Raw genomic sequence first — 22,982 nt, forward strand, 5'->3', positions numbered from 1 at the left:
AACATGAGTTTTAATTTAAAGTTCTAATTGTGCATTTTGAAAGGTCAGGGTGTAAAGTATAATTTGGGAATAGTTTATATATAGTGATAAAGTGTAATTTCTCATAGCGTATATGATACATATATATGGGATGAGATCTACATATGTCGTGAGAAGAAGTATCACGAGACTGTCTCATAATTTTATTTTATTTTTATTTTTATTTTTTTCAGCTTAAACAACACTCAAGTTTGGTCAATATGACCAAGGGCCCGCTTGTAGCTTAATTAGTACTTTCTTATGCACAAAATGCTTAGTGTTTAAGGAGGAAAGAATTTGAGCTGCACAATTAATAGCATATTATAATTATCTCAAAAAGAAAAGTTTAGTCATTATGAAGACGATCTTGATCTGATTTTTATTTTTTTATGAATAGAAATTCTCTACTGTATTTTGAGTGTTTCACTTCATGTTTTACAAACTACAATATTCTATGTGTCTAATTTTTTATAAGAATTTATTTGTTAAAAAAAAAAAAAAGTAGTCAGCTGGCATATTTTTATTCATTTTTATATATGTTAATGTCCAGCTAAGCTGCCATTAAACATGGGTACATATCAAAATGAAGTTGGCTTCAAAGATTAAAAAAGTTTGGTACATATCAAATTGATGGTAAGTTTTAAAAAAAAATTATTAATATATAAAAAAGACCGTGACTTAAAAAATAAAAAGTCACCATCATTTTTATTCTTACCAAACTTTAACAGTGGCTAAGCTGACAATGACGATGCTTCGCTGTTCAAAATTTTATGTACAGAGACGAATAAGAAAAAAGGAAATGACACATTCCATTTGCATCCATTTTTCCTTCTCGTTTTCAAGCTGGTGGTGGTGGTGGGTGTAGACCAAACGCTTTCCCTATAAAAATCCACATTCCGGCTCTCCGTTCTAAGCAGTCATAAACATTTCTTACAATCTCATTAAGAACTATGGGTTGCTTAATAATATGTCTTTCTCAACTCTTTTTTGTCGTGTTTCTCTTGCATTCTCAACCTACTTCATCATCTTTCTCCTCTTCTTATACACTACCGTGTTCCCAAGAACAGAGCTCAGCGTTGCTCAAATTTAAGCAACTTTCATTCTTATCCAACTTCTTCTTCTTCCAAATATTCTGATGACTGTGATCAAAAGGAAAAGTCTTGGAAGGAGGGCAGAGATTGTTGCTCATGGGATGGGGTTACGTGTGATACAATGGGGAGAGACGTGATTGGCCTTGGCCTTAGTTGCAGTGAGCTTCAAGGCACCATTCATTCCAATAGTAGCCTCTTTCTTCTCCCTAACTTGCAACAGCTCAACCTTGCTTTCAACTGCTTCAATTCACCGATTTCATCTGGCTTTGGTCAGTTTGCTAAGTTGGAAAAACTTGATCTTTTTCTTCTCAGTTTTCTGGTCAAGTCCCACATGAACTATCCAAACTCTCCAAACTGTCCTCACTAGATCTCTCTGGCAATAAACAAGTTAGTCTCAATACATCTGTCATGAGGAGGCTTGTTCAAAATCTGACCAAGCTAAGAGAACTCCGTCTTGATGGTGTTCAGATGTCACTTGTTTTGCTTGATTCTTTGATGAATCTGTCCTCTTCTTTGACAGTCCTTAGTCTCAATGGTTGTGGATTGCATGGCAACTTACCGTATAACATTTTCCGCCTACCAAACCTAAGGGAGCTCAGTTTAATTTGTAATCCTGAACTCAGAGGGGCTTTCCCAACGACAAATTGGAGCAATCCCTTGATGTTTTTGGATGTCTCTACCACAGGTTTCTCAGGACCATTGCCAAATTCCATTGACAATCTAAAATTCTTAAAGCATTTGGGATTATCTCAGTGCAATTTCAATGGCTTGATACCTGCGTCATTTGGTAACCTTACGCAAATTACTGAATTAGATTTATCAGGTAACAATTTTGTTGGTGAGTTGCCATCATCACTTTCAAACCTCAAGAACCTGTCTTTCTTGAATCTCCGATGCAACAAGTTAAGTGGTAAGATCCCATCATCACTTTCATGTGGGCAACATCCAATCCTTTAAAATACTTTTGAATCTAATGGAATTGCAATTTTACAGGATCAATACCCGAGTCCTTTGGAAACCTCACGAAAGTTACTTATTGTTACCTTTCATCTAACAGCGTCATTGGCCACATTCCATCATCACTCTCAAATCTAAAGGATCTCACTTTTCTGGACCTCGGAGGCAACAATTTTGAAGGTACACTTCCAGATTTTTTGACCAAGCTCACAAAACTCACAAATTTAGACTTAAATTCTAACCACCTTATTGGTCAAATTGGTGAATTCCAAAACGCCAAGTCATTGGAGATTCTTTTGTTATATAATAACAGGCTAAATGGCTCTGTTCCAAAGTCAATCTCAAATCTGGTGAAACTTCAGAAGCTTGATATTTCTTCAAATAATCTGAGTGGCACTATAGAATTTGATATGTTCTCAAAGCTCAATGAAATCGATTTTCTAGACCTATCCTATAACAGTCTGTCTTTGAGCATCAACAACAATTTAAAGTATACCTTCCCCAAACTTAAATACTTGAAACTAGCATCTTGCAACATAAATAAATTTCCATACTTAAGAACCTTGTTCTTAGACACCTTAGACCTATCTAACAATAGGATCAAAGGCCAAGTCCCAAAATGGATGTTTAAAGAGCTAGGGAATTTGAAATCATTAAATCTTTCTCATAACTCTCTGACAAGTATAGAGCAAATTCCAGGAGAGAATTTAGAAAATCTTGATCTTCATGCCAACTTTCTTCAAGGAACTTTTCCTGTTCCACCATCTTCCGTGGTTTTCTTTTCTATCTCAAACAATAAATTGACCGGGGAAATACCTTCTTCAATTTGCAATCTAACCCTCCAAATCCTTGATATCTCCTTTAACAATCTAACTGGTACGATTCCACGATGTTTGGGATACTTGAGTGATTTTCTCTCGGTGATGGATTTGCGAACAAATAGATTCCATGGAACCATCCCTGAAATGTTTGCAAAGTGCAAAAGCTTGAGAACTCTTGTCTTTAATCACAATCAATTGGAAGGGTCATTACCACAATCTTTGGTCAATTGTAAAAAGTTGGAAGTTCTAGACTTTGGAAATAACAAAATAACTGATTCATTCCCCTATTGGTTAGAAGCGCTTCCAAAGCTACAAGTTCTTGTCTTGAGGTGCAATAGATTTTATGGTCAAATTGAAGATTTCAAAGCCAACTCATCTTTTGCCATGTTGCGAATAATTGACCTTTCTCAAAATAATTTTATGGGTCATATAACTTCCAATTTTTTTTGAAGGATTGAAAGCTATAAAAACAGTAAATGAAAATGAAGTTTCATTGAAATATATTGGGGAAGACTATTACCAAGACTCAGTAATGGTGGTATGGAAAGGGCATGAACGTAAGCTAGAGAGAATCTTAACCATCTTCACTACCATTGACCTCTCATGCAACAAGTTCCATGGGAAAATTCCAAAAGTACTTGGAAAACTTCAGTTTCTTCGAGAGCTCAACCTCTCCCACAATAGCCTAACTGGCTATATCCCATCATCGTTGGGAAATTTGTTGCTACTTGAATCCTTAGACCTCTCTTCAAATATGCTCAATGGCTCCATTCCAATGCAATTAACAAGTTTAACATTTTTAGCTGTTTTAAACCTTTCACAAAACAAACTTATAGGACCCATACCTCAAGGCCTACAATTTAATACATTTCAAAACAACTCATACATTGGGAACAAAGGATTGTGTGGATTTCCATTGTCGAAGAAATGTAGGATTGTTGAGCCACCATCATCTGAAGAGGACAACGATTTAAAGTTTACAAGTGGATTTGGTTGGAAGGCGGTGATGATGGGGTATGGATGTGGATTCGTGTACGGGATAGCTATGGGATATCTTGTTTCCAAGTCTAGAAAACCTCAATGGCTTGTAAGCTTGGTTGGGATATCTTGTTTCCAAGTCTAGAAAACCTCAATGGCTTGAATCCTTAGACCTCTCTTCAAATATGCTCAATGGCTCCATTCCAATGCAATTAACAAGTTTAACATTTTTAGCTGTTTTAAACCTTTCACAAAACAAACTTATAGGACCCATACCTCAAGGCCTACAATTTAATACATTTCAGAACAACTCATACATTGGGAACAAAGGATTGTGTGGATTTCCATTGTCGAAGAAATGTAGGATTGTTGAGCCACCATCATCTAAAGAGGACAACAATTTAAAGTTTACAAGTGGATTTGGTTGGAAGGCGGTGATGATGGGGTATGGATGTGGATTCGTGTACGGGATAGCTATGGGATATCTTGTTTCCAAGTCTAGAAAACCTCAATGGCTTGTAAGCTTGGTTGGGATATCTTGTTTCCAAGTCTAGAAAACTTCAATGGCTTGTAAGCTTGGTTAAAGGAGAATAGTATCTAAAGAAGAGAAGGGAGTAATAATTAAACATCAAGAGGAAGATGAAATTAAAGCAATTAAGGGGTGGTTGATGTGTTTTGAAAAAAACATTCCCTAGAATATTATTGTACTATTGTTTTATATATGCTTGTCTTAGAAGTTGCACAATAATTTGTATGTATAGAAGTTGTTTACTTCTTCAAAGAATAATCGTGCTCATATATGATGAGCATATATATATATACAAGAATTTCATGTTTTGTTTGTTTTTTAAGATTGTGTGGCATGTTGGAATTTAGTTCTGGGATGGTCTTGCGCTGGCTTCTAACATTTTCTTTATATCAATGAATAATTGATTTTATATCAGAAGAAAAAAAAAATGGAATATTTCAAATCATAATCATAAAAATACTAGAATTCAAAATGAAAAAGGGTTTAAACATGGAAATTAGATCTGGTCCTTGATTAGGCATGGAAAAGTGGAAAACACACCCTTATTCAAGGAAGGTCGAAGTTTTGTCAGCTGCCACCCCCCTCCCCGCTCTCCAACCACAAAAAGAAAAAACCAAAGACCTACTCTATAGAAACTTCCAATACCCATGAAGACTTATTTTTACCACTTCTTTGCCCAAAATCTCAAGGCCAATATAGAAGGTTACAAGTGTGAGAGATTATCGTTAGAGTATGAGCTTTTCTTTCTCTTACCATGGCCATTGAAACCTATTAAAGCAAGTATTTCAAAGGTATTTGGGATTATTTCTTAATGTGTTGTTCGAAAGATTTTATTGTGGTGAAGTTGGTTTTTGTAGAGGTCATTGAGGTAAGCTTGTATTTCTCTTAATTTGTAGTCTAAGCTCAAGTTGTGTGATAAAACTTGAGTAAAAGATCAATGTAACTTGTTGATTATAGTGGATCATTCCAAACACGACTTGTCTACGTAGACTTATAGTGTTTTTGGATGGAGGGGAGTAGAAATGAATGAAATATTGAGGGTTTAATAAATCTTATTTGGAATTTTTTAAATTGGGGCGGGGGGAGGACGTATTTATGCCTATGTTGTGTATCCTCCCAATTTTCATTTTATTTTTTTACAAGGTACCTTAATTTTAATTTTTTTAAATAGGAAGAATTTGGAAAAGAGGGGAGGGATTCCATTTATTTTAAAATTTTAATTTCCAATTTACCCCTATGATGAATTAATAACAGATATCAATTTATATGACCATTCTCTTCTGCCCTCCTCACCTACTTAATTTTTAATACAACTAGATGATCATCTGTTCTCATTTTTCTTAAGTTTTAAAATATCTCCTACAAAAAAATTTAAAATATCTAATTGAGGGTAACCATTCCTCTCCCGTCTAGTCTCCTCTACTTTCTCCCTTACTCTTTACTCTCCTTTCTCTCCAAACTTCCAAACATACTAATGGTATTGAACCTCTTAAATCTTGTATGCATTGTTTATGCCTTCTATGTGTTTGATAATTTGTCTCTTACGATACCACCCAAAAAAAAAAAAAAAAAAAGTCCTCTGTGAAATTGAAATCTATTAATAACTAAGATTCCATATTACATATGTTCTTAGCTTAGTCTTGATATTTCTTATCGGTAACTTCCATTAACTTTGTGTTCGTAAATCCATTCCTGGTTGACAATATTGATTAAGGCTCTTACCAGGAAGTGGTTTGTTTCAACCAACATCTTAGACACTTATATAAATCATCATCCATTTTACCTTCTCAACAATGTGGCATTTGGCGATCTGCCCACAGGTTTTTCTGTCTTTAGTATGGCTTTGATGTTTCGAGGACAAAATGGCCTTATGCCATTTTCACCCAAATTATATAGCCTTATGCCTCTCTTCCCAAACTAATTAGGGAAATGCCCTACTTTTGTAACTCGATTTTTTCAAAATTGAGTAAAAAAAAAAAAAAAATTCTGGAGCCCTATAGTGACGTTTTTAAGGACCTATAGTGACGTTTTAAAGACTTATAGTGACGTTTTGTAACTCGATATCCATGAAATCGAATTATAGGCAATTATATCGGGTTACAAAACTTCACTATAGGTACTTAAAACATCACTACAGGTCCTTAAAAACGTCACTATAGGGCTTAACTCGATTTTGAGAAAGTCTTGTTTTAAAAGAGGGGCATTTCCCAAATTAGTTTGGAAAGAGGGGCATAAAACTATATAATTTGGTTGAAAAGGGCATAAGGCAATTTTGTCCAATGTTTCTACAAGCTGTAAGTATCCTAATTTATTGCTAGGATGCTCTTCCACAATTTAACTTTTTAGGGTTTTTTGGTCAGACTAGAGAGTGTTGAAGCAGAACAACCTCTTACCTTTCCAAAGTCTTCCTTCAAGTTACTTTTACAACCAATCTAGGCAATTACGTATGGAAACTTGGGTTAAATCTCATGGCGCATACATTGAAATTGAAGTGAGTTGTAGCGATTTTGAGCTATAATGCCAAAGCCAACAACTGACATTTGATATAAAATTAATGTAGGCTGCATTAGTTTTTCTAGCCCTTCTAAGTAACAAAAGAAAGGTGATCTCATGAGCATTAAATATCATTTGTGTATTTTTTTACTTCATTTAAGCTACCCCACAATTTCTTTGACCATTTGCTTGGGGAGAGAGAGAACTCTTGCAAGTGATTGTATTTTGTATTTGTAGCCTACATATACTTATGTGTACAAGATCTGCAATTCATCTATATAATACCTAAAAGCTTAAGAATAACATTTATTATTGTTATGCTCATGTTGAACCACATCAACATAGCATTTCGGTTCATTCAGTTCTTTTCGGTTCACTTCAATCCATTCAGTCCATTCGTTTTATTTCAATCCACTTCAGTCCATCTGGTCCACTTTTGTCCATCCAATTTGGTCCACTTCTTACCAATTCGGTCCACATTGGTCTATTTCAATCTATTTTAGTCTATTTTGGTTCATTGGTCCATTTTGGTCCACTCTAGTCCACTTCAATCTGTTTAGTTGACCTCAGTCCATTTTGTCCTCTTTGATGATGCTTTAGGAGTCTGTTTAATTGACAATTATGTCAAATTTTCAGTGTAATATCGATAAGTATCTTGCTAAAATTATATTTTTCTTATGTTATTAAAGTTTTGTTTTTTTTTTTTTCCCTAATATTAAGTGATGGATTTGCTTATACATGTTTCCTTCTTTAGCCATTCAAGACGTATAAAGGACAAACCATTTGTATGAAGTACTAGAAAAAAATCCAACCACACAATAATTTATTTACAAAATACCTCGCATTATATTGTAATTGAATGTAAAATATATTATAAAGGACAAACCATTTGTATGAAGTACTAGAAAAAAATCCAACCACACAATAATTTATTTACAAAATACCTCGCATTATATTGTAATTGAATGTAAAATATATTATATTTTCTTAAAAAAAATACAAAATTAAAAACACTTTCTAATAACAAATATATAGATGGCTTAATTTACAAAATCTAATATATATTGTATTGACTATACTTTATTAGAAAATAATCATTTCATTTTAAGAAGGGATTGAGACTAATACTTATAAGTGTCATATACTATTTTAATTTTTTACTTAACAGAAAAAAAAAAAAAAAAAAAAAAAAAAAAAAAAAAAAAAACACAAATCGTCAAATTTTTTTGGAGCATTGTGCAGATCTGCTATTAGTGTTTATAAAGCCTGCATGTAACAAAATTACAAAAATATTATTGAACAACCAGAATTCACTAAGCACTTTTCTCAACCAAAAAAAAAATCACTAAGCACTAAAAGTGTTTTTAATGGATTAAAACGCCAACACCGCAATAAAGTAACATCTTACTTATCAAAATATCAGTGTACGTACGAACTTGACATAGGATCAATGGCAGAGCTGGGATTTAATTTCAAGGGTGGCAAAATTTATAAAAGCAACACACATGTGCTGATGAACACATAAACGCAAATACTTGATACCAATCTGAATAATGACAAATCATTCACGTGAATACCCAGCTATGTTTTAATGTAGACAAAGTTATAAGATAACAATTTTTTATATGATGTAAATTTGTTAGGTGTTTGTGAATTTTTTAAAGTTAAAATTTTACTTACGATTCACATTAAAGGATTATTAGTAGGTAGACAAATCCAAAGTATAGCTCTTGTTAGATCTGATATTTTGATTAATTAAACTCATAAAATAGTCCACTCCCAATATTTTTTAAGACTAATATGAGAACTTATAGCCAAGAGTCTTGTAGCTCAATTGACACTTTTAGTGTTTCTAACAAAGACATTCAGAGTTTAAATTTTCTATCTCCCATTATAACTATCGAATTATCAAATTTAAAAAAAAAAAAAAAATGTGAAAACATGGGTCTAGTTAATGAGTGCCCCAGCGCTTTCATTAAGGTTGATTTTTTAATTGCAGTCAATTTCCTTTTTATAAGTACTCAAGTCACTTCAACCACTTCCTAATACAAGCATTCAGCCAAAAAAAAAAAAACTATACAAGTGGGATTCGTTTAAAGCCTCCTTAATAAGTGTACAAGAGCATAGGTGAACAAAAGCCAACAAAAATTCAAAAGTAAAATTTTTCTTCGAGAACTTCTCAAATTCACAAAAATTCACATGAATCCAGACTTCTTTCCCTGAGTTTTCGAGGCTACTGTTAGCTAGAACGATATCTAGTCTTACTGCATTTCCATTATGCGTTTGGTGGTATCAGGGATCTACTCAATCAAAACCATTCTGCATCAGCCTCAACCATTTATTATAAAATGTTGAAGTGAATACTCTAAGCTAAGTTAGCTTAAATAGGAAAAAAAATGAGGTTTTAGCCAGTTATAGTGTTACTCAATTGTTATTCAGGCTGGTGTGAATGGGTTATGAGCTTAGTTACCGCAAAGAAAAAAAGTAAATGGGAAGACTTAAAATGCAAGTGCAAAGACTAAGACTTAAATTGTTAGTGTTTGTGAGATACCCATTACATTAGTGCGGAAGAGGTACCCATTACATTAGTGCTTCTTGAGTCATTAGCCAAAGTCATGATAGAATATAAGAAATCAACGAACCTGCCCTAAGAAATCAAAGAATCTATGATGGCTTTGTTGAGAAGATATATAAAAATTAAATAAATTTAATAAAATTAAAAAAAAAATGAAGATACAAGTACAACTATGAGGTAGTTGTCATCACCTTTTCATATAAAATATACATCTTCCAGCTCTTCTTTAAAGACATAATATATTTACTTCTGATCTCATTTGGAATTATGAGGTGGTTAATATGGCTCTCTCAACACTTCCACCTCTTACTGCTCTTCTATTCTCTTTTTACTTCTTCATCATCATCATCTTTTGCCTCTACTTTGAAACCACTGCGCTCCCAAGACCAGCAGTTAGCATTACTCCATTTTAAGCAATTATTTACCTTTTCAGAATTTGCTTCTTATGATTGTGACCTTTTGGGTTATCAGCATTCTTATCCAAAGATGGAGTCTTGGAAAAAGGGCACTGATTTCTGCTCATGGGATGGGGTTACTTGTGATAGGGTGAAGGGAAACCTGATTGGCTTTGACCTCAGTTGTAGCTGGCTTCAAGGCACCATCCCTCCCAATAGTACCCTCTTTCTTCTCTCTCACTTGCAATATCTCAACCTTGCTTTCAATGACTTTGATTTTTCATTGATTTCATCTGGGTTTGGTCAATTTACTAGGTTGAGATATCTTAACCTTTCAGGTTGTGTGTTTTCTGGCCAAGTCCCACTTCGTTTATTGCACCTCTCCCTATTGGCCTCACTATATCTCTCTCAAAATCATTTTGTTAGTCTCGAAACATTTGTTGTTAGAAGGCTTGCTAAAAATTTGAAGATGCTAAGAGAACTTCATCTTGATTTGGTTGACATGTCTTCTGTTTCACTTAGGTCTTTGATGAATTTTTCTTCTTCATTGACAACACCTAGTCTCTTTAACTGTGAATTGCAAGGGACATTACCAGTTGATATTTTTCGCCTACCAAACCTACTTACGCTCACTTTAACATCTAATATTGAACTCAGAGGGTTTTTTCCATTGGTAAATTTGACAAGTCCCTTAAGGTTTCTGGATCTCTCTTACACTAATATCTCGGGAGAATTACCAAAATCAATTGACAATCTAAAATTCTTAAGGAATTTGGGATTACATCAATTCAATTTTAATGGCCCAATAATTGCATCACTCGGTAACCTTACACAACTCACTGATTTGGATTTATCTGACAACCATTTTAGCGGTGAGATACCATCATCACTTTCAAACCTCAAGATGCTCTTATACTTGGGTCTAGGATATAACAATCTCAATGGTATAATCACTTTCATTTTACAATGTATAGTTTGTGCAAATTGTTTGAATCTCATAAAATTGCAATTTTGCAGGTTCAATTCCCTCATCAATTGGGAACCTCACGAAAGTTACTCAAATTTTCCTCCGATCTAACTACTTCACCGGTCAAATTCCATCACTTTCAGAGCTAAAGGATCTCAATCTTATTGACCTAAGATTCAACAACCTTAGAGATAGAATTCCTAATTTTTTGACCAACCTCACAAGACTCACCAAAGTTTACTTGTCTTATAACCAACTCACTAGTCAAATTGATGAATTCCAAAGTAGCAATTCCTTACAAATTTTAGATTGGAAAATAACAGGCTTTATGGTTCTATTCCAAAATCAATATCTAATCTTGTGAATCTTATAGAGCTTGATATTTCATCAAATGACTTGAGTGGCATTGTGGAATTTGATTAGTCTACAAATCTCAAGGAACTTCAAACTCTTGATCTTTCATATAACAATTAATTATTGAGCATCAAAAGCAAATTTAATGATCCCTTCCCTGCTCTTCAATCTTTGAACTTAGTTTCTTGCAACATAACCGAATTCCCAAATTTCATAAAACTGTCAAAAAGATTAGAAAACTTAGACCTATCTAATAATAGCATTTATAGTTAAGTCCCGGAATGGATGATTGAAGTTGGGGAGAATTTGGTATACCTAAATCTTTCTTATAATTTTTTTTATCAAGTATAGAGAGACTTCCATGGAAGAATCTAAGGTTACTTGACCTTCAGGCCAATCTATTGCAAGGAAAGCTTCTTATTCCTCCATTGTATACAAAAGTTTTTCTATCTCACACAATAAATTGACTGGCGGTATCCCATCTATGATTTGTAATGTAAGTTCCCTTGCAATCTTTGACATATCTCACAACAATTTTGGTGGGGCACTTCCACAATGTCTAGGAAACTTCAGTTATTCTCTTTTAGTGATGGATTTGCAGATGAATAATTTTCATAGCATCATCCCTGATACTTTTTTATGGGGCTAAAGCTTGACAATTCTTGTCTTAAATGGTATTCAATTTGAAGGGCTATTACCAAAATCTTTGGTTCTCTGTACAAGTTTAGAAGTTCTAAGCCTTGGAAATAATAGGATAAATGATTCATTCCCTTCTTGCTTGGAAGCTCTGTCGAATCTAAGGATTCTTGTCTTGGGATCTAATACTCCATGGTCCAATTGGAAATCATAAAACTAGTGGGATGTTTTTCTCTAAACTACAAATTCTTGACATCTCCCACAATGAGTTCATTGGCCTTTTACCAAGAAATTATTTTGAAAACTTGAAAGGCATGAGGAATATCGATGAAGATAAACCTAAACAAAAATATTTGGGTGAATATTATCTTCATGAATATCCAACTGCAACTTATTATCAAGATTCAGCAGTGGTAATAGTAAAAGGATTGGAGGCAGAAGTACTGAAAATCGTAACCATCTTCACAGTAATTGATTTATCAAGCAACAATTTCCAAGGAGAGATTCCAGAAGAACTTGGAAGGCTTAAATTTCTCTGATTGCTCAACCTTTCCCATAACAGCCTAACTGGACATATCCCATCATCTTTGGCAAATTTATTAGCACTTGAATTATTAGATCTCTCTTCAAATAAACTCAGTGGGGAAATTCCCATGCAATTGACAAGCCAAACATTTTGGGCCATGTTAAACCTTTCACAAAACCAATCTACTGGATCCATACCTCAATGTAAGCAATTTGCTACATTTCAAAATGACTCATATAATGGGAACTTGGGATTGTGTGGATTTCCACTATCATGGAAATGTAATGCTGATGAGCCTCCACCTCCTTCACCAGCATTAAATTTCCAAGAAGACAATAATGATTAATGTTTTGAAATGGATTTGATTGGAAGGCTGTTTTGATTGGGTATGGATGTGGATTGGTGGTAGGATTAGCTATGGGATATGTTACGTTTAAAATGGGAAAACCGCAGTGGCTAGTAAGGTTGATTGAAGGAGAACAAAATGGAAAGGTGACAATGCCCAACAACCAAAGACCCAAGTGAAGAAGAAGTTAATGTGTGCTCTGAGGTAAGTGTGACAAAATCCTCTTTGAATTTATATTGTGTGGTTTTGTATAAACTTATCTAAGAAGTAGAAACAGTATTTTCGTGAAGTTCATAATCTGTAAATTTTCTCTGTTTTGCATGCAAGGTATTGTAGAAAGTGATGAGGACCCTATTCTCTACTATGACTCAGAAAAGATTACTAGCTTTGACTTACAGGTGTTCATTAGAATGGCAACTATCAAGGAGTGGATCATGCATGTATGAATTATGGTGCCGTTTCCTTATTCCTCCAAAAATCATTTTCAGATTTTATGTATGTATGTATGAGGGTATTCTATGTGTTTGTTTTAAAATTGTGTCGTGTGTTGGACTTAATCTTGGAGCTAGTGTTGTTCTTAGTTGGCTTATCTTTATGTATGTACCAGTCGCAAACCAATGCGATGCAAAGAAAAACTTTGCATAAAGGTATAAGCTGATTTTATTTGTCTCGAGCTGAAACAAATAAACTTATGTTCTTTATATTTTAATCTAATGGCTAAAGCCAGAGAATAGGATGCCCTAGACAAAGCCAACTCTGTAAAAATAAAAAATAAATAAAAAAACTGGTGAAGGAATGGAAAGTCACCACAAAGAAATAAAAGATAACAAAATGAGAAAGATAGAGAAATATGAAGGTTATAAGCGTGTGAATATGAAGATAGCAAAGTGCTTGTTAATAACTTACTATTATAGAAAATCACCAAAAAACGTAGCCATCTCTCTCTTCCAACTTTATTCCTTCAATCCACTGTCTATACATATGCAAAAACTCATATCTAAAATAATCAAATAAAGGAAAACAAAAAAAGATGTATTTGCATACGACAATTACAAAATAAAGAAATAACGCTAATAGCCATCAAAAGCTAAATTAGAGCTAAATCTAATTGGCTTATCTCTTTCCATATCATTGATAAATTTATGAATGGTTAGTGTCAGAAATCATGAGTACAAATAACAAAAAGTATTGAGGAAACAAAACTGAAAGGGAAATAAATAAAAAAGGATGATGGATTTCAATTCTTACCTAAGCTCACAACAATAACAATAGTTCATGTTCCTTCGGGGTGTGCATTGGGCATTGTCTAGGAAATGGAATATAAAATCTATAAAAATGCAAAAATAAGTCACATAATTCTCACACACATTTCCACAAACATGTAAAATGCAACAAATGGGAGATCTAGTATCATACAGCTTTTAATAAGAAAACAAACATGGGAAATCCAAAATCTGAGACACAGTAACAAACACACACAAAAGCTGTAAATAAAAGAAGCCATTCATTGTTGCTCTTTTAATCACAATATCTATCACTCTCTATCTATAAACACACTTGGACATGTAAAATAAAAATAAAGAAAAATTAAAGAAATAGAAAAAGAAAAATATTTCGTTTGAACTTTGAATCAAATATGTAGTTTTGATGTAAAATTTTCTGGTTGCTACCAATCAAATATATGTACTCTCTCTCTCTCTCTTATTTTTCTTTTTTCTTTTTTCTCCTGAGAATCCTCTATTTGTGTACTCAAAAAAATAAATAAAGGTATGGTGAATACTGTAGCAAATAGCAATATATATACCCTGTGTTATTAAATGAAAAGCTGCAATCTAAACGACTGGTCGTATTTGATTTGGTCTGTTCACATTTCACGACAAGTCGCTTACGATATAGCTTCTGTCGTTTATGTTCAGAAGATATTATGCTGCAAGTCGTCAAGTGTTTATGTTGTAAATAGCTGTAGTTTAATGTTCAGTTATATTAGTGGCCATGTGTCATTCTGTATTCGCTCTTTTAGTTGGTGGAGGTAGTTGCTTCTTTTCATTTTTTTTTTGAGATAACCGCCCTGAAGGCAAAACTTTATTTAAAGAAACTAAAGAAATGACAAAGCGTCATAAACAACTGGAGGAGCTTTATCTTCAGGAATGGTGTCAAACTAGACCTATAGCTCACAGCTAGACTTAGAGCGTCTAGCTGATTGCCTGATCTTTTAACATGATTGAAAGAACTAAAGTGAAAGTCCCTAACTAACACAAGAATATCCTCAATGACATGACCATACTCGGGGTTGCTAACATCTTCCACACAAATGGCTTTAATAAGAACCTCTGCATCACCTTCAAAGATACAGTCCAGTGCAGAAATTTCTTTTGCGAACTCCAAAGCCTTTCGACAAGCTAAGGCTTCAACCGTAGCTGCAAAGAAAGGGATAGGGACTCGTTGAGACAAAGCAGCTCTAGTTCCTTGAAAAGTGCTGCATCAAAATTAATTTTGGCAAGAGGCCGAATAGGGGGAGTCCAACGCACTGTTCTATTTCTGGGCATAGCAGCTCGGGCTTGAGGGACTTGGGCATCTAGGAAGTCCGAGAGCAGGTCCTTTGCTTTGTCCCTGATCCAATGCAGCTCCACCCCCTGCTCTTTAAGTCTGACAGAGCTGTGTCTTTAAATATAAACAACAGACTTAATTATCAAAATTTGATAGAATTATAGGTTTTATTTTTTTTTATTTTTTTTTTGAGAATAGATAGAATTATAGTTAAACGATTAAATTTACAATTTTATAATAGTTTAAACTTCAAGGATAATTGATAATTTAATATAGTATAAAAAAAAATGTCATGTTAACAAATACTCTTAAGGTAATTGTTAATAAACTATTTTAGGAAAGTTTTTAGCATCACTTTCATGGGAAATAAAAAAAAAAAATGTTAGAAAAATTAATTACTTTATTGTTTTCTCATAAATTTTTTCTTAAAAGGATTTAGATCCTTTAGATTTTTCTGCCTCAAAAAAAAAAAAAAAAAAAAAAAAATTCTCTAGATTTCCTAGGGTACTCTACTAAATAAATTTCTTTAAATCTTAATCATTCTTTAGTGATTTACTGGTTTAGATTTTGTCATGTTAGCATTCCACTAACAATAATATTAATTGTTTTGTTTGTAACATTATTTTATTATTTTAAGAGTGTTGTTAGTAGAATGCTGACATAACAGAATCTAAACCATTAAATCATAAAAGAGTAGTTAAGATTTAAAGAAATTTATTAGTAGAGTACTTTAGGAAATTTAGAGAATCTGAATCCTTCTTAAAATAGTTTCTAAACCAATACCCTTAAGACATTCATTAACATTTCCAAAAAAAAAAAATATCTTAAACTTTTAGAACAATAATTAATTAAACATAATATAAGAATATAAAATCCACAATTTTGGGAAAAATTAGTAATTTAACCAATATTTCAAGCAATTCCACTTTGCTTATTTGTCACTTTTTATGAAATGGCAAAACATTTATAGTTGAGCACTCTCTATTAACATTTAGTTGAGCACTCTCTAAATAGAGAGTGCTCCATTCAAACAAGAATTAAATGGCAAAACATATATTAATGTTGCATATTCTACAAGCTTATTATTCTAACCAGAAATTTGTTACACTCACCTTGGAGTACTCTCTAAATTCAGCAATTTCTTCTTCGTCTAGATCTTTCATTGATTGAAGAAAAACGGCAAAGAAAGGTGAGAATCTCAAACAATGAAAGATCTAGACGGAGAAGAAATTGCTGAATTTAGAGAGTGCGCCAAGGTGAGTGCAACAAATTTCTGGTTAGAATAATAAGCTTGTAGAATATGCAACATTAATATATGCTATTTGGCCACCTATTTTCTTTAATTTTTCTGTGTTACTGCTTACTAGCAAGTTGTTGGACAAGGTGATGACGATGTTGAATGTTCTCTACTAAGCGTCAAAGAAAATTGTGAGCCATAACTTGCTGCAGATCATTAGAAATGGCGGCTGTCCGGGATTAGATCTTGTCTGTATGTATCACAGTTCTGTTTGCTTCTTTATAAAACTCTGTCTAGACTGTATTAGGATCATTTCTATTTGGAATTTGCTAGTTTAGATTAAATATAACAAATCTAAAAGTGTATCTAGTATCATGTCATTTAAAATTTTAAATAAGGTATCACTTTATATATTATCAAGTTTATGAAATAAAGTCTTAACCATGAAATATATTTCCATTTCAAATCAACATTGCTGATAGCGTAATTTGATTAGGTGGGTACTTAGATTATTCCCTGTGTACCTAATCTAGAAATTTAAAAAAGTATTCACCAAAATATTGACTGGAATAAAACGTAAAGTGTGATTGTATATAAATGAAAAGTGATCCTTGATCCAACCAATATAAACTAATATTTGAAATTTTAAAATTGCAAATTGACATTGATTGTAAAAAATAAAATAAAATTGCCCTGGCTCCCCAGCAATTTTGTAGAAAACGTTTCGCTTGAATTTTTGTTCAGTTCTTTGGGAATGCTCTAAAATGGGATGAAAGACTTAGTGAATATATAATTTAGTAGTCATAAATATTTTTGAGAAAACATTTTCTACTAATTACTTTGATATCTTTGAAAACTGTCACTAAAATTTCTCATGATCTAGAGTCAGAGTTGGGGTTTTTTTTATTCCTAAGGCTATAATGATGTATTTTTCTTGTGATTTTTATTTACAGTTTTTTTTTTTTTTTTTTTTTTGGTTACATGTTATTTATTACTGTTTAAAAATGTAAACAAATAAGTAACAGTAAATTCGCTTAAAAGAAAATTCATAGTGGATTTTTTAACATCAATAGTTGGGGAGCTCATCCCTTATTTCTCTATTTTAGATTTTGAGGAGTAGCAGGTTTATCGTTAAGGTGGTTTGTGTATATCTGAAATCAAAGAAACAAAAAGAAGATGCTAGATTAGACAGACCAGAAGTTATAGAAGTTGCAGAAAAGAATGAAGGCTAGACGACAATAAGTAGCTTAAGCAGTTTTGATAAAAGCTACATGTAGTTTAACTTTGGGTAGTGAATACGTGAGCAGCATGTGTGTGATTAGTTGTACAGTGTATTTAGTTAGTTAGAAGTTACAAGTTAGTTAGGCTTATATGTGTAATCGTTATTTCCCAAGTTAATGAGAATTCACTCTTTATAACCAAATCTTCGGAGATTCTAGCCTTTTGCCCTTAATTTTTAAAAAATTTAGCAATATGCCCCTATTTCGAAACTATATAGGGACATGCCCCTGTTTCGATACTCGATTACCTTAAAATCGAGTTTCAATAAAATAATCGATTCGTAGAAAATCGAGTTATGCTGAATAAAACTTTAGAAAAAAAAAAAAAAAAGCATGGAACTCGATTTTAGGGCAGTCGAGTTCCAAAACGCCGCTATAAGGCTTTAAAACGTCACTATAGGGCTTAAAAACGCCACTATAGATCCCTTTGAACCTGGTATGGGGACTTATAAAAAATTTTGCAAGAAAATGCCGCTATAGGGCTTTAAAACGTCATTATATGGTTTTAAAACGTCACTATATGGCTTAAAAACGCCACTATAGGGCTCCCTGAATATAGGGAGATCACACTTATAAAAATTTTTTTGCATGGAACTCGATTTTTTTTTTTTTTTTTAAAGTTTGACCGGGCATAACTCGATTTTCTACAAATCGAGTATTTAATTGAACTCGATTTTAGGAAAATCGAGTATCGAAACAGGGGCACGCTCCTATATAATTTGCAAACAGGGGCATATTGCCAATTTTTTTAAAAATTAAGGGTAAAATGCCAGAATTTCCCCAAATCTTCATAGTGTAAGAAGAGTATTACAATTTGCATTAAATAACTGTTTTTTTTTTTTTTTTTTTGGGGAGTTTGCTCCAAGTGAAAGTAGGAAACCATGTCCTATTTTGTTTTGGAGTTATATATCACCGCACAAAGAAATCAAGTCTTAGTTGTATTAGAATACATTAGCCGACTTTGTTAGCATATATATACTATTTAGGGCTTGAGGAATAGTACTGTGTGAGAAAGTGTAGTGTTACAAGACTAGTGCAAAAACTGCAAATACATTAGGGTGTTGCTATTGTGCTACTATTGTAATCTCTTTATTTTATAATGGAACTTTCTCTATTGTTGTTTGTGAATATAGGCATATTGCCAAACCACATAAATTTTCTTTATCTATTTTTCTTCTCTCTTCTTTAATCTTGCATTAGTAAGTTTATTTTCACAATAGTTGTTGATATTGAAGATTAGCCAAAGCTAAACTTTTAATTTTTGCTTTTTTGAGAATAGTGAAAGAAATTTTAATTTGTTATTGAGTTTTTTTTAGAGGATAATTATTAAACTTTAGTGGAGCCTTGCGCACTTGTGAATATTTCTTGATGTTTGGCCGTTGTCTTGTGTCTATCTTATATATTGGATTGATATATATTAGAGTAATTTCTCTAATTCACATAAATTACATTAGTTCTCTTTGTCTTTTTCTTTTTTAATTCATTGTTTTTAGATAGGTAAGATTCAACATATACTCAAAGAATAGCGTTTACTCATTACTACTTAACTATCATTTTAACCCTTTTTTTATCTTCTAAAACAATGCATGGATTGAAATAATCTTGTTTCTCATAGCAAGTCAGAGATACACAACATATACTCTTTCTTTCTTTTTGGTAAAGTACACAACAAATACTTAGTTGTGGGTATTTAGCAATTTCTTAGTTAATGAAAACATAAAAATATTTACTTACCAGATTCTCAAAAAAGAAAACATATAAATTTTAATGAAATGGAAAATCATGCCTCCTTTAATATACTGCATCATGCATCCGATAGATTTTTTTCCAGTTTTAACAAACATTAAAAAGTTTCTTTAATGATAATTGTTTTTTTTTTTTTAAATTACTATCCATGCGAATTTCTTGACTGAAACAGAAGGGGACTACTTGATTTAGACTTTAGACACGCGTAACTAGTTATCAATCTCCAAAAAAGCTTTTGTGCAATTTTCTTCCAAAAAAAAATTAGGAAGAGATGCAAGTTACACCATTAGCCAGAGATGCAGTGGCGCTTTAATAAATGTGTTGTGCCTAGCCACAATAATAGCTCTATCAAGATCCTGATAATAGATGTGATATTATCTTTATTGTCACGTGACATAAGGTTGATAAATTCACACTGAGGACCCTTTTTTATTTAGCAATAACAAGAGAGTAAAATGACTTAAAATGCATGTTGCTTGAATCGAGACTTGGTAAATTGCATGGTCCATTTTCACAATGATGGGACTAATGTTTCCCTGTTTTAGTCTTCAACAACCACCCTCTTTCTCATGCATTTTTTTCAAAGGAGTTTGTTTCTTTCACACAAACTGATGATACGTAAATCGTCAGTCAAGTTGGTTCGTCCAAATGGAGCTAGATCCTCCTCACTATCCCTACAGATATGGAGCAAAGGTTTTTCTAAGACGGTCACCAGTGTGGTGCCTGCCACAGCGCCTCTGATACCAAAGTTAACGTATGGAAGTTTTTGGAGAGAAAACAAGAGTATACTTTAGTGAAAATTACCTACCTCCTTTGCCTCTGGTGAGTGGGTACATATAGCTGCATAGTTTCTAGCCGTTGGGGCCTTAATTGTGGTTTTAGTGCTGTTCCTGTAACTCCTTAGGGCTTATTAATGCGAGTTTTGATGAGACTCCAACGATCTGGCAACTAGTCGATAACTATTCGAGATATTGAATCCTCTCATTAATGTCTTGCTTGCCTTCCTCCATGCTGTTTCAAGGTGGACGAGTGTATTTGATGATGTTGTCCAAGGAAAGAGGTCTCGTCAGTCCCATCAGTTGCCCCCCAAGTTTTGTGGTCGTCGAGGTGTGTCATGATGACCACCAGAAGATAAAAGGTTTCCTATCTAGACATGGCTCTTGGGGTTTCATTCCACATTTAATGCATAGTGGCCGGTGGAGTTAATGCTCCACTTGTGTGACTCTTGGATTTCCCACTGAATTTCAGTTTTTTATGCCTAGCTTTTTAAACTTCCTCTCTTTCTTCTTGCCTATTCACTTTTTCCAACTCTTTCTCAATCATTGCTCTGTGCTCCTTCTTCTCCAATCTACTTCGCGATTTCCCTTAAGCTTTTGCATTCGATGGTTGCTTCCTTTGAGGTATGTCTCTCTTTTCCTTTTTCCCTTGCTTTTTTATGGCGTAGATAGGCTATGTTGGCTTTCTGATTTCCTTCCTTTTTTCTTTTTTGCTTTTAGGATTATCCTCTCTCTTTTGTTTTCTGGGTTTCCATGGTTAGTAGCTCTAAGGTTAGGATAGCTTGCCCCTCAATTTCATTCCTTTTTGCACATTTAGGGGGGTCTTTAAGTGTTTTCCTGCACTTTGAAAATTTTGTTTTTGAGGGTAGTAGTTTAAGTGTTGCATTGGCTAATTTGCTCTCTTTGTTGCGCTAGTCAATTGACTGGTTTGAGGGTTTAGTGAGGGAGGTAGGAACAATGTCTGAGGTGAGATTCAGTGAGCTTGAGACAGGGTTGTCGCCTAGCAACAACCCTGTGGGGGTGGAGGAAGACACAATGGTTTCTGGCCTAAAGGAGGTTAGGGCATTTCTGCCCTTGGGGAAGAGTGTAGCTTAGACATCGAGAGCCTTTCTAGGTTCACCCAGAGGTTCCAATTTCCCGAGAGAGTTAGGGTTCGTCGTCCTCGCAACGAGGTACGAGCCTGTCTCTTCTCAGCCGGGGAGGTGTGCTTCTACGAGGTTGCCTTCCTGTGTGGATTGAGATTCCCCGTCCACCCCTTCATCATGGAGCTTTTAAACCACTTCAATATTGCTCCTAGGCAACTTATGCCAAACTCATAAAGGATAGTGGTGAGTTGTATGGAAATATGGCTGGCTACTACTGAGGGAGATATGATCAAGGTGGACGAGTTCACCTACTTGTACCGTTTGAAGGAAACAAAAGAATATGGGTACTATGAGCTCGTGCCCTGGGTCAGGGATGCAAGGATTGTTAGGGGCCTACCCTCGTCATTCCGATATTGGAAGTCTCGGTTCTTATTTGTTTCCGGGGATGATTGGGAGACCATTTCTGATGAAATTTGGGGGGAAGTCCCTAGGTTGCTCCATTAGTGGAGAACCCCAAGTCTAGGTGCGTCACTCCTTGCCAACCCTTTTGTCCTTTGTTCTTTTTATGTGTATCATCTTTGTTAACCCTCTTATTTGTTGTCTCGTGCGCAGTTACGTAGCAGCTAAAACTTAAGAGCAAATACAGGCAATGTGTTGAAGTAACCATCGAGCACGCAAGGATGATTGAAGATTTTGATGATCTAGTCGACCCATAAACTCTAGCTCTTTATTGCCTTGGTCCAAAGCCTTACGCTTTCGTCTTGCGAATTATAGAAATTAAGGAGAAAAAGAGTAAGTGTTTGTTAAATTTGTCATTGCTATTCCTTTCCCTTTTTTTTTTTAACAAGTGTTTTGTTGCAGGGATGATGACCAAATTTAACCAGGGGATGTACGCAAAGATAAGGGGCAAGAAAAATGAGCCTCTCTCCAACATCGGGAAAAGGACAGTGTGGGTAGTGGGGAAGGGCGTCTCCGTCACTCCTCCTACCCTCATCATTGAACCCTCGAGGACGGCCTCCCTAGCTACCTCAGTAGAAGAAATCACTCCTATTCGGAAGAAGCCTCGTGTGGACGACAAAGGGAAGGATAAGGCCGATTCTTGTTCGTCTACTGTTTTTTACGATGCTAGCCTTGCACTGGCGAGAACACAGGAGTCTTTTTCTACCAAGGAGCTGAAAGTCTTTTCGAGCGTGCCCTTTCATGAGTTAGTGGATCGTCACATCCACAAGCTCGTCTAGGTATAGTGCTTATGCAATTTTACCCCTTGTTTTTCTTTTCTCCTTTTGCATCGTCTTGAATTTTGGATTTTCATTCCCAGGTGCTGGGGGAGAGTCTTCACCTTACTTCTGAGTATCTTACTCATAAGACCAAAATTGCGTCGGTGGTGTCCAAGTTAGAGGCTCTAGAGGCAGAAAATTCTAAGCTGAAGAAGGATCTTATTGTTGCTATAGACGAGGCCAACACCGTCAAAGAGAAGGCCAAGACTTTGGGGGACGACCTCAGGGCAGAGAGGCAACTTACCCTGGAAAAAGTTGAGCAACTCCAGGCTGCGAAGGAGAAGGTGAAGACCGTTGCTGCCACGGCTGTCGAGGCTTTCCAGCAAACTGAGGAGTACAACACTGTAC

The 22,982-nt window shown here is 34.3% G+C and overlaps 2 protein-coding genes across 2 annotated transcripts; both read left to right on the forward strand.

Annotated features, from left to right (window-relative positions):
- The first annotated feature begins 1,491 nt into the window (after positions 1-1,491).
- Positions 1,492-4,029, forward strand: LOC126695780 (receptor-like protein 33). Its single transcript, XM_050392596.1, has 3 exons — positions 1,492-2,019; positions 2,103-3,233; positions 3,340-4,029. The coding sequence occupies exons 1-3, from the start codon at positions 1,518-1,520 to the stop codon at positions 4,008-4,010; spliced, it is 2,304 nt and encodes a 767-aa protein (XP_050248553.1). The 5' UTR covers positions 1,492-1,517; the 3' UTR covers positions 4,011-4,029.
- Positions 4,030-9,729: 5,700 nt separating this feature from the next.
- LOC126695781 (receptor-like protein 6) lies at positions 9,730-21,367 on the forward strand. Its single transcript, XM_050392597.1, has 5 exons — positions 9,730-10,801; positions 10,875-11,108; positions 13,014-13,126; positions 20,759-20,896; positions 21,188-21,367. Exons 1-5 carry the CDS (start codon positions 9,730-9,732, stop codon positions 21,365-21,367), a joined length of 1,737 nt encoding a protein of 578 aa, XP_050248554.1.
- The last annotated feature ends 1,615 nt before the right edge of the window (positions 21,368-22,982 follow it).

This window comes from Quercus robur, chromosome 8, assembly GCF_932294415.1.
Source record: "Quercus robur chromosome 8, dhQueRobu3.1, whole genome shotgun sequence".
Classification (NCBI taxonomy): Eukaryota; Viridiplantae; Streptophyta; class Magnoliopsida; order Fagales; family Fagaceae; genus Quercus; species Quercus robur.

What these genes read in the sequence shown, in the direction of transcription:
- LOC126695780 (XM_050392596.1), top strand. Translation starts at nt 1,518, where the DNA reads ATGAGGAGGCTTGTTCAAAATCTGACCAAGCTAAGAGAACTCCGTCTT. An exon ending in CCGATGCAACAAGTTAAGTG is followed by an intron (nt 2,020 to 2,102) that starts GTAAGATCCCAT and finishes GCAATTTTACAG; the next exon opens with GATCAATACCCGAGTCCTTT. An exon ending in GAGGTGCAATAGATTTTATG is followed by an intron (nt 3,234 to 3,339) that starts GTCAAATTGAAG and finishes TTTTTTTTGAAG; the next exon opens with GATTGAAAGCTATAAAAACA.
- LOC126695781 (XM_050392597.1), top strand. Translation starts at nt 9,730, where the DNA reads ATGAGGTGGTTAATATGGCTCTCTCAACACTTCCACCTCTTACTGCTC. An exon ending in TCAAATTGATGAATTCCAAA is followed by an intron (nt 11,109 to 13,013) that starts GTAGCAATTCCT and finishes TTTGCATGCAAG; the next exon opens with GTATTGTAGAAAGTGATGAG. An exon ending in CGATGGTTGCTTCCTTTGAG is followed by an intron (nt 20,897 to 21,187) that starts GTATGTCTCTCT and finishes TTGTTGCGCTAG; the next exon opens with TCAATTGACTGGTTTGAGGG.